General features: G+C 32.0%; 1 protein-coding gene across 1 annotated transcript in view; it reads left to right on the top strand.

Moving 5' to 3' along the window:
- The window catches only part of LOC105328536 (rh5-interacting protein), a 30,915-nt gene that overhangs the window by 13,396 nt on the left and 5,144 nt on the right, over positions 1-12,375 (top strand). The window contains exons 3-8 of the mRNA XM_066081349.1: positions 1,842-1,979; positions 2,240-2,389; positions 2,891-3,037; positions 3,152-3,295; positions 5,862-6,008; positions 6,187-6,336. Coding sequence (XP_065937421.1) covers positions 1,842-1,979; positions 2,240-2,389; positions 2,891-3,037; positions 3,152-3,295; positions 5,862-6,008; positions 6,187-6,336 — 876 coding nt within the window. The remainder of the gene's footprint in view (positions 1-1,841; positions 1,980-2,239; positions 2,390-2,890; positions 3,038-3,151; positions 3,296-5,861; positions 6,009-6,186; positions 6,337-12,375) is intronic.

The following is a 12,375-nucleotide window of genomic DNA, read 5'->3' as shown; positions in this document are numbered from 1 at the left end:
GGAATGATTTCTCTTCTCTTTAAATGATTAACAAACACAATCGAGTTCCAATGTCATGATGAGTTTAAGTTTGTATATATATAGAATATTTTGAACATAAAAGCTCGGGTTTTTATGCCATGTTTAAGTTTATTTTCATGTGCATATTCATATGACATAAAGTGTAAAAAGAAAGTAAAATAGTATTATCTTCCTTTTGCATGGTTATATTTCATTTTTTTTTCAAGTATCAATCAAAGTTTAATTATAACCTGATGGCCCTTAAATTAGTTGAATTATAAATCCATATAAATATTACCGTTTCTAGAATTAACCAAAAATGTATCACACTAAGTATTCAAATTATCAGAATCATTAGGGGAGATGTTTTATAAAACAATCAACAAGCTAATTTCTATCTACTTGCAATAAATAGCGCAGCAATGTTAAGGCTTAGTTTGAAAATATCAGCGGATTTAAACGTTCATAAAACGATGCATCTGTTATTACAAAATATTTATATAAAGTTATTTATCATGATGTAAATGTAACATAAAATAAAACAGTATAGTAAATATTACTTTGTATGACACTTAGTGTGGTCCCCTGAATTGAAAGTCACGTGATATGTGTTGATTATTCTCCCGAATGAAGGTCATAAACAAATTTCAATATTACAAGGGCATACTCTTATTTGAATTAAAATTTTAAATAATAATCAAATTCTACTTTTCTGATAGATTATGAAAAGTGCTGCTGCTTTGTATAGAGTTCTTCTTTTATAAGAATAAATTTTAAAGAAATGAGCCCCGGTTAGAGTTTATATGACCTTTGAGTAATAGTTTACGCATTTATTGATTCCTTCTATAGATTTCATCAAAGCAGCAGCACATTTTGATGAGTTAAATATTCCCTTATTTAATATATCTAAAAGATTGTAATGATCTGCCCTTGTAAAAAGTGGATTTAGATAGGCTTAACGATGTCAAACACATCGAACTTGTACAGTTAACACTCTAGAAAAGAAATAATACTTGCTTTAAAAAATATTTACATGCCGAATCAAAACAAACAATATTAGGTAGGATTTAATGGTATTATAATTGTTTTAAGATTATCTTCTGTTCATTTATAAAATTCATTTTTCCATGTTGCAAAATTGGTTGATTCGCCTCTCTCTACACAAAATATGCATCAAAATTTACAGTATGATGTCACATCGACAATTGCACCGCGATCAGTCAGTTGTTTATATTTATCTTTCTTGGAATTATTTGACTACATTTGTACGCATAGGTAATTTTAATGTAGTTTAATATTTTCGTACCCATAACAATCGGAAATTACTTTATTTCTTAGCACTTTTGACGACTTGTTGTTTTGTGTGATGTCATAGTTAACATTTCCTGTACTTTCTGGTCGGCGCGACCAAAAAGTAAACCTTAACAGTGCTGTGAAACAGCAGATTATAAAACAATGTTATTTGAAATTGATCTTTATTTATTATACAGTTCCTGTTACACACTAGTAACACTTTTATCAGCAGTTGGAAAGCATAATTTGCTTTGTTAATTTTGTTTAATAAAAATATAGATCCATATCAAATATGCCATTGATAACAAAAATCATTTACAAAGCTTTGGTTGTGTCTTATAAGGAAACCACTAAATAAATATATGTGATCACCCTCATGGAATTAACCAAGACTTAGTAAATACTACATTGACATTTTACCTTAAAACACAGGTTAAGAGAAATCAACCAAATGCACAATATTTTAACTTGTATTACACGAATTCAATAAATCCATATTTGTATAAGGTTTATTGTAACGTACTCGTCTTGATTCTAATGTTTTGTAGCAAAACGCCACATTAATGAATCATGTGACGAATATTCAACATGTTACGAAAACAACAGTGAATGTAAATATTCTGGCCACTCGGGATCATGTCAGTGTCGACACGACCACAGAGAAATTGATGGACAATGTGTCAAAAGTATGTTTATGACAATAAATTTAGCATGATACCACTCAATATATTAACATGCTATATTATTATATTAACATGCTAGTGTTTAAGCTATCGCCTTAAAATGATATCATTTTCGAAATTGATTTACATGTAGCTGTCTATATATAAATTCTCTTAAAGGCTAGGTATTTCAAATTCCACAATAACGTCTCAAGTATACTTTGTTTTCTTTCTTTTTTTTTAGTTTCTAATCAATGTCTATATTTTACTACACGTCATTTTAGTCGGCTTAACGCTTGGAGAAAATTGTTTAAAAGAAGTACAATGTTCGGGAACAAAATATGCATCAAGATGCCTTCAAAATCAAACCACAGAGGCACAAGTTTGTTCCTGTATGGAAGGGTATTTAGCTTGTGGTTCCAATTGCATCAAAGGTAAGACTTTGTACACAGAGATACATTGAAGTCATAAATAGAAGTAGGAATGTCAGGGAGAAATTTAAACATGGTTCAACTTCCCTCTACGCAGTAATGGCTGTTGTTTAATTTAAGAATATTGTCAACTGAAGCTAAGTAGGTTATCATGTCAATTAAGACCAGTACAACCAGTTTGTTTAAGGTTTACATTGCTTTAAAGATATGTCTTTTTCCTTAAATATAAATATGATCCATTTATGTTTTCCGTCTTTAAATGTTTAACCCAATACTTACATGAATATACGTACGTAACTTTACAAACGTCTGTCTTTGGAGAAAGATTATTTAACGTTAACGTACATTTAATATACATGTAATAACTAATGTTTGTCCAAAGGATAAAGATATTACATTTTCTGTAGCCAAAAGAACGTAACAGTAACTGATCGCAGTTGTCAGTAATATTTAGTCAATTAAATGAGACGCTTATCTTATTTTTCAAAAACATGCTTTGCTTAGGTGGACTTTTACTTAACGAAACTTGTGAAGATAATCAGCAATGTACTGGGACGGAAAATGCTAACACCTGTTCTAGCTATGGAAAATCACAGCCGACCTGTAAATGTAACAACGGATATGTTGAAAAACAATCCAGGTGTTACAGAAGTAAGACATCTCAGAAAGATACCATTTGACATCATAAGCTTTTAACTTAATAATAATCAATATTTTTAACAACACGAAACACCTATTTAATGCTCCATATATTTACTAATTTAGTCAATCTTCATCTCTTTGAGTCCTGTGATTGGTCTGATCAGTGTACTGGATCTCATGGTGCAAATGAATGTAAAGTTGTAGAGGGACAGAGAATTTGCTACTGTCCAGATGGAAAAGCAATCTTCGAAGGATCTTGCTTTAATGGTAAGGACGGACGAAATATACAATAAATTGCTATAAAGCAGTGAGAGTTAAGTTTGAGAATATCTTTAAAATATCAAAGACCAAAATCAGCAATCATTAGTTAACTGTAATTTTCTCAGTCAAGTGAGTTGTTCATAGACACTTTGATAAACGATGCCAAAAATTGAAATACATGTGTTATTCATTTTTAAAAAAAAGGGATTTTTTTTTTCGTCAGGCGGCATGCTGTTAGACGTCAAAATTATCCAGTATTCTCATGTACACGTGTACGCCGTTATTAGAGCTTAAACATCGTATTAGAAAACATTTACGTTTAATTAATTTATTAATTTCTTTGACAACAAAATTGTTCTTTCAACATTTGCCCATCATGCACATAATTTATATATTTGTAGACTCTAACAAAAATATACCTTCTAAAGACAAACGAAATGCTTACATCAAACAATTTTTTCACTTATTGTCTAATGCGTGCCTTCCTCAAATCGTTCTTAACTGGTTTTTGTTAATCTGTATCGGTCGATGTTATTTTTTCTTGCTGTCATTATAGGCATCTAAAAATTTCCTGTTGCTTTATTTCAAGAACACATAATGCATTTCTCAGGGATTTTGTTAATTTAATTTTAACAGAAAAGTCGTCCAGGAATTTGTATTTAGACTATTCACAGGATGTTATATGTTACCTGCACCACCTAACATGCTAACGTCGCCGTTTAACTACATGTACCAATGTTTATCTCATGCTTCACATTGTCGCTAATCGCAATACATTTTTAAAGAATTAGACGTAAATAAAAGAAAAAAATTAGTTAATTGAAATACTTTTAACTTTTTATTTTTACTTGTAAAGTACTTTTCTTCATGTTATTTATATCTTTAAAGTGATTTCAACTTTTCTGTTTTGATGTTGTGACGCGTGCCTAATTTATTTATTCGCTTTCTAATAAGATATCATTCTATCACCAATCTAATTTTATGCATTATTTGACATTATTGCATGAGTTTATTGCAAATTAATTAACCTTTTGTGACACAGTTCATTTTATTTTACCTCTGCAACTGAATTAAACTACCTGCCTAGGCCATTTTGGAACTGCTCTCGTTGTACATCTAAATGAGAAGACTTTTATGATTAATTTATGGACATGTTTTACCATTAGAAATATATAATGTATATATGTAAGAGTGATCTCCGCGCTAATATCTATCATATGCATATACTTAAATGACTGTTTTAATTAAGTGCCTGAAATTGTTTGGATAATATTGAATATAGCGTTGATCTGTAATTAAAAAGATTCATCCAGAATATATTTTTATTTAAAGGGGCAACGTTTATTGTTGCATAATAATGTAAAATCTTACGTTTCATTTTTTTAAGGTAACTCCGTACCTATAAAATTATGGGTTCAAAGTTAAAAACTTAACTTTTTTTTAACCTATTGGACTTGAATTTCATCAAAAAATAAATAAAATATATATGTATCCATACTATTTAAGATGTAAGGTAATAAAAACCAAAGGCTGAAATTATCATCTGAAAATCACACTTTTTTGGTTTAAAAATTATATATAAGTGGTTGGATACTTGTTTGTCTATTTAAATTTTATTGCTTACTATGCCAGAAAACTAAAATTAATTTGAAAAAAATAAAAAATTGTTTACATTAGGAAAAATTATAGCATTTAGATATATTACTTAGAGAAAAGTAGAAAAGAGTTATTTCCCTTTGTCATTATTGAATAATGTCGAATATAAGGATGAAAAACGCTTATTAAATATCTCCAAGTAAACAATGATTTGAGTTTTTGATGTGCACCTATGATAACATAGAAATTACAAATCTACTTGCAAGAATTTCAATGAATTCATGGTTTATGTAAAATGTATGACGTCACAGGAGGGTGGATTTACTTTAACATGATATTACCCAACAGTTCGTACGTAATATTATGATATTTTTATGAACTTGATATGTCCGAAAAATTGTAATATAAAATTAAAAGACTTAACAGTAATGAATTTAATAAGACGTAATATTTAAATGGTAATCATTATCATTGTACAAATAGGGAAAATGTTAATCGGCTGTATTAAGAAATTAAACAAATCGAAAATTGGATGTTTAATATTGGCAAAAGAAGTTATTCCCCTTTGGTCTGAAAACGCTAAATATATATAACAAATAATGAACATATGCTTAAAATACACAAATAAAAAAAGAAACAACATTAAATTAAACATTAAAAAATGTGGGGAATATGGGGGGATTTAAAAATAAATTGAACAAATAAAGAACCAGTATTTAAAGGGTTTACTCGTGCGGCCTGTAGAAAGAAAGTGCATGAATCAGCGCACCCTTCCTAACAAAGTATATGAACTCAATAAATAATTCAACAATAATGTGTTCACGCAGGCTATGTGACAACCAAAATTAGTTTCATATACATGTAACATTATGCTTTTGAAAGAAGCGAAATTAATTTGTAAATAACTTTGAATATACAGTGACTTTCATTTAATTAAATAATAGATTCAAACAATCATATACATTTCTTATACTAGTTGGGTTGACACTTGATGAGCCCTGTTACATTGGCGGACAATGTACAGGTACAGCAAACTCTGGTGTTTGTATGGCTAATATAAACACCGAAACTGTGTGTCACTGCAATCAGGAATACATACGCTACAATGAAAGTTGTCTTCAAGGTACATGTATATTTAATTTTGTTATTTGAAAAACATGTGTATATGTTGTAAAACACCAGCTACAGTTGTATCGTGTTATCCAAAAAATGATCGTCAACAATTTATAATATTCCATAAATGTTGTTGACAAACTTTGCATTAGAATAAAGCTAAATGATACATTTTTTTATCTTATCAGCGAATAAATCTATGTATGAGGATTGTGATATAGACATTCAATGCAACGGAACTTATGAGGGCGGAGTCTGCAAAGAAATGGGTCGTAGAAAAATGTGCTTGTGTGCAAATGGATACGAAAAGGACAATAGCGATTTTACTTGTCGCAAAGGTAGTCAATTTATAATGATATCAAAATCGATTCATTAAAGATTCATTTTTTTAAACAAAAGATAAATATATCTTGTCCATCTTTTTTATGGTTGTGAACTAAAATATTTTAACCCAGCGGAGATTATCGACGATGATATGAGCTCATTGGTATGATGAGGAAAAGTTCCTCTTCCAATATTGTGAAATTCATGGCCCCTGAGTCATGGGTTCTGGTATTATGGGGGAGTTCTAAATGAATGCAGTAATTCTTTGAAAATCTTCTCCTCTGCTTCTGGCTATTAATCCGATAAATTAAGGACATAGATATGACGAGGAAGTGTGCCTCTTCACAATTACTGATTTCATTGCCCCTTGGTTCTGGCTCCGGTGGTACTTTCCTATCAACATCATTATCTCAAAAACTTTTGCACACACAGGATAAATCTCTGCCATTCAGTCAACTGAATGGTAGCTGAATGGTCTGGAAAGGTGACTGAATGGCATAGCTATGCCATTCAGTCACCTCTCTGTTACCATTCAGTCATATTTCATTTGACTGAATGGCAGAGATTCATCCTCTGACACATCTAACACAAATTTAATATATGGATCTCTCCTACAATTATACCGGTTGAATTTAAATTTAGTTACGGTTCAATGATTTTTGACAGAGTTTTGCCTCTGGAACAGAGAAAAAAATTAGATATTTTCAGTTTCCGCTCTCAAATTTTGCAGGGATGCATATATTAAGGTGATATTTCATATGTATGTTATTTACAAATAGAAAGAAGTCAAATAAAAAAAACCCAGAAAAAAACAAAAACATATCAAGTTTAAATTTAGTTTTGGTCTGATGATATTAAAAAGAGTTATTCCTCTTGAAATTAGGAAAAAATGGAAAATTCTTAGTTTCCGCTATTTAACTTTTGAAGTGATGCATTTGTGAAATTGATATTTCATATTAGGTTAATCTTTTATAAAATATAAATCAAGTTTGAACTTGCTTCCTGTCAGATGATTTTTGAGAGAGTTATGCCTTTTGAACCTAAAAGAAAATGATTAATTTTCAGGGATATAAAACTTATTCTGCAATCAAGCAATTGTTATACAAAATTTGACATTTGATATTTTGGTCGCTTTTGGTGGGAGGGGGGGGGGGAGTATTAGTGACATCACGACATAGCTAGCTGAATGATATTTTTAGAAGAAAGTGTTTTGGATTGCACTGTTCTTGAATATCAAAAAGGAGTTCATAAGCACTGTAATTATTATGCACATGGATATAGATTGCAAAAGCTACAGTGCACTTACTTCAGTGACAGATAACTATATTGTTTGTATTCAAAACAGATATTCATAATTTATAGCGGTAAATTTACTTTTTAGCTCACCTGAGCCAAAGGCTCAAGTGAGCTTTTCTGTTCACAATTTGTCCGTTGTCTGTCGTTGTCGTCGGCGTTGTCGGCGTTGTCGTCGTCGTTGTAAACTTTTCACATTTTCATATTCTTCTCAAGAAACACTGGGCAGATTTCAACCCAATTTGGCACAAAGCACCACTAGGTGAAGGGGATTCAAGTTTGTTCAAAGAAAGGACCACGACCTCTTTAAAGGGGAGATAATTGAGAATTTTTGAAAATTTGTGGGTATTTTTCAGAATTCTTCTCAAAAACCATTAGGCTTGAAAAGCTTAAACTTGTGTGGAGGCATCCTCAGGTTGTGTAGATTTAAGTTTTTCAAATCATGGTCCCCGGAGGTAGGGATGTGCCACAATTGGGGGATCAAGTTTTACATAGGAATATATAGAAACAATCTTTAAAAATCTTCTTCTCAAAAACGATCAGGTCTGAAAAGCTCAAATTAAAATGGAAGCATCATCAGGTAGTGTAGATTCAAGTTTGTTCAAATCATAGTCCCTGGGGGTAGGGTGGTGGCCAAAATTGGAAGATCAAGTTTTACATAGGAATATATTGAGAAAATCTTTTAAAATCTTCTTTTCAAAAACTATCAGGCCAGGAAAGCTCAAATTAAAATGGAAGCATCCTCAGGTAGTGTAGATTCAAGTTTGTTCAAATTATGGTCCAAGGGTTTGTTCAAATCATGGTCCCTGGGGTAGGGCGGGGCTTCAATGGGGGATAAATTTTTATATATAGAGAACATCTTTAAAAATCTTTTTCTCAAAACTATTAGGCCAGGAAAGCCTAAATTTGAGTGGAAGCACCCCCAGATCGTATAGATTCAAGTTTGTTTAAATAATACTCCAGGGGTAGGGTGAGGCCACAATGGGGGATGAATTTTTACATGGGAATATATATAGGAAATCTTTAAAAATATTCTGGGAAAGTTTTTGGTCTTAAACTCAGTACTTATTGTGAAAGCACACACTACTGAATTCAAAATCCACTGATATTCCCAAAAATTGACTGACATTGTCTGACATCCACTGTACATTGACTGTACCTCACTGTACATTTCACTGACTTCCACTGTACCCCTCTGTACCCCACTGTACATTTCTACTGAACAACACTGTATCCCACTGTACACCACTGTACAGTCCTACTGACTTCCACTGTACCCCACTGTACGCCACTGTACAGGGCACTGACCAGCACTGTACCCCACTGTACGCCACTGTACCGGGCACTGACCATCACTGTGCCCCACTGTACGCCACTGTACTATTAATTTGAGAAAAAATCGGATTTTTAAATCTTCAGGATATTTTTTTTCTTCAATATTTATTTTTATAATGCTGTATATAGCATTCACATTATGCATAGATACAAACTGACAGAAGAATGCAACAGGTCGTTAAATCTATTTAGTATGTTTTATCAATTAACGTCTATTGTTATTGAATGTTACGGTCACAAAATTATGATAATGCCCATAGCTATCAGGTGAAAGTTCTGAATTTTACACGTTGAATCTGATTATCAAAAAAGTGCATGTCAATATGTTTATTCTGCCAGTCAATGGAAAATACCCCCCCCCCCCCCCCCGCCACCCAGCAAGGTACATTATCATTCCTTATTGATGATATACGACAAACCCTTGTTTAAATGATCGGGTTCCTAATTCTCTGTGTCTCATGAGTCGCTTTAACCCACTGAAAAACAGTCAATTAAACACTGAATCCACAAAATATATTCATGCTTGTTCGTGTACACATGTCCGTGTATCATGACTGCGCGCTTGACTACACAGGTACATTTTGAAGAAAGCGGGCGAGTTTCGAGCTCATATGTTGATTTCTTTTGATTAAAATTATATTTAAAATTTCATTGCAAATGTTGGGTTTTAATTTTGCAAAATAACATATAATGCAGAATGCATTTTAAATTTTAAACAGAGAGAGAGAGAGAGAGAGAGAGAGAGAGAGAGAGAGAGAGAGATTAATCAGAAATCGATTAGGGTAAGAAATTGATTGTCTATTAATTGCAAAACCCCTTGCATGTATATCACTTTCTGACTATTGTATTGGTATCATATGTAGTCGTAGAAAAGTTCATTATAAAATCTATGCTGGAACTGGTGGTTGTGATGCCGTAGGGGAATTTTAATGTGCTTATTCCTTTCTGACCCCGGGCCTCAATTTTTAGCACTAGAAAATTCAGAGAGAGAGAGATTAATCAGAAATCGATTGGGGTAAGAAATTGATTGTCTATTAATCTGCTTCTTTTACATACCGATTATTTTCTTAAGGGTGTTGTTTACTCAGGGTTTGAGTTCTCGAATTCGGATTGTTATGAAGTTCAATGTCATGAGTAAAATTTGTTCTAAACACAAAAAGTATCTGTGAAATGAATTATTATTAACATAACATTCGATATTTCTACTATATTATGGAATTATGCCAAAACAAAAATAGACTTTTAGCCAAACAGAGGAAATTCGGACTAAATTTTGCAGATTTTGTTTTCTGCTTAAACATTTTTGGAAGTACTCTAATATTTAAAGTTAAGATGTTATATTTTAGTCTATATAATTTTGCATATTTTCTGGTAGTTTTACCTCTTTTATTCATTATAATAACTGTATGGCATGAATTTAAAAAATATTGAAATATGCTTAAAAACGAGAAAAGACACCATAACTCAAAATTTTGATCATTGACCTCATATAAATTATATGCCAACAGAATAAGATCGATATAAGTAGTTTAATACTATAAATGTTTTTGTATTATCATCATTCAATTTTTTGTAAAATTGGATCAAAAATGGGTAGGAATTTGAAAAGTGATAGAGGAAATTCGGACTGGGATATTTATGAAAATTGTGAAGGAACACTTAATGCTTTGCATGTATTTAGTGTCACTGCCATTCATAAATTTTATTTCATTTTCAAAAGTGTTGAGCAATTTGTATTATTTTCACAATTAAGAAAATCTCAATCATAGTGTAAAATTTTAAGTGATTTTCCTTTAATTTTCCAAAAATATACAAAGGCCATTAACTCAAAAAGTAGGTCATTGACCTACTATTTTGAAAATGAAAAATAACACTACAATAAAAGGTCTATAACACACAGTAGTTGGTTTTTCATTATCATCAGTGGAATTTTTTTTCATTCTGAGTAAACGTCATCCTTAAGTCTCGAGTTTATCTCTGCCAACTAACTCCTGGGTTCAAAAAAAAAATCTGCAAACTTTAAGTCGAAAAATAAAATGTAGTACAGATAATACATCCCCCCTTTTTTTCCTCATCCACTTGCAAATTGATACCCCTTGCAGTACTGTGCTATGTCTAAACGATTCATGTTAAGCATGAATATTATGTTAATAGAATTAATCTTTTATGCATTTTTGTTTATTTTTGACCTCGGTGTGGAATAACTATTAAATAGATATAATAAATCCCACTTCTGTAAGCATGACATGCAAGTAGACCTAATTGTAAGTAAATAAAAAAATCTTTTAAGACAGATTCTAAATAATTATGATCCTAAGGCACCCGGCAACCGTAATGGTTTTTTTAATCAAAAGTGAAAATTCAGATTTTTGTTTTAACAGTGTATTTCCCCGACGTTTACATCTATTTATACCTGGGCTACAGCACATACACAGGTGGTCAGTTTTCACACCTCGCAGTCAGCCGGTCGTGTGTATAGTCTGCGCCTTTTTTTGTTTGTTCCGAGTTTTTCATTGTTCCATGACAGACAAAAGATTTTTATCTGTAGACATACACAAAGAAGGAGACAATACATGCATCGTCGATATTAAAAATTACTTTTTAGCGTTGACTTTCATTCATTAAGAATTTAAATGACAATCATTCAATAACGAACTTCAATTCAAATTATTTGAATCCATGGACATTATCCCGTAACTAGAAATCATTTTTATGCCAACATGTACAATTAGCCGCTGTCAACATAACTATACATGTTACCGGTGGTACTTTATTCAAATACTGAAATATTTGTACGTTAGCATGGAGAGAGAGAGAGAGAGAGAGAGAGAGAGAGAGAGAGAGAGAGAGAGAGAGAGAGAGAGAGAGATTATCTTGTTTGCTATGATACAATATACCAATATACTGGTTTCAGTAAATAGAGATAAAAAAACGAAAAATCAATTTAAAGGCCGAACGTTTTTACCGGGTGGTAAATCTCAGGTGAGGGGGGGGGGGGGGGGGGGGGCTTAATTTCTAGAGGTGTGAAAGCCTCCGGGGCTGGAAGTCTACCCGCATGCGGTCGTGAACACTGATAATCACTATACACAGGAAGCAAATATTACACAAGATATAAATGATGAGTCAGAATTGGTCTTTGTTTGATTATCTTATTGTTCTAAAGACAACATGAAGCGATTACGTGTCGTCCGGATTTTCTCTAAGTGTGTAAAGCAAAAGTTGGTAAACTACATGTAATTCTGCCCCCCCCCCCCAAATTTAACTCGGTACATTGTGTTAAGCAATCGACATTGATGAAGACGTTAATTTTAACAAATATTATTGTGTTAAAAAAACCACACGATCAGTTATAATGTTGAATGTAAAGGCAGCCATTATACGATGACAACTAATGGCGTTCGTTCTCAATGGAGTGACGTTTTCGT

The sequence above is a fragment of the Magallana gigas genome, chromosome 4 (genome assembly GCF_963853765.1).
Source record: "Magallana gigas chromosome 4, xbMagGiga1.1, whole genome shotgun sequence".
NCBI classification, from domain to species: Eukaryota; Metazoa; Mollusca; class Bivalvia; order Ostreida; family Ostreidae; genus Magallana; species Magallana gigas.
Note: the sequence above shows the minus strand (reverse complement) of the source record. Positions and strands in the feature narration are given on the sequence as shown.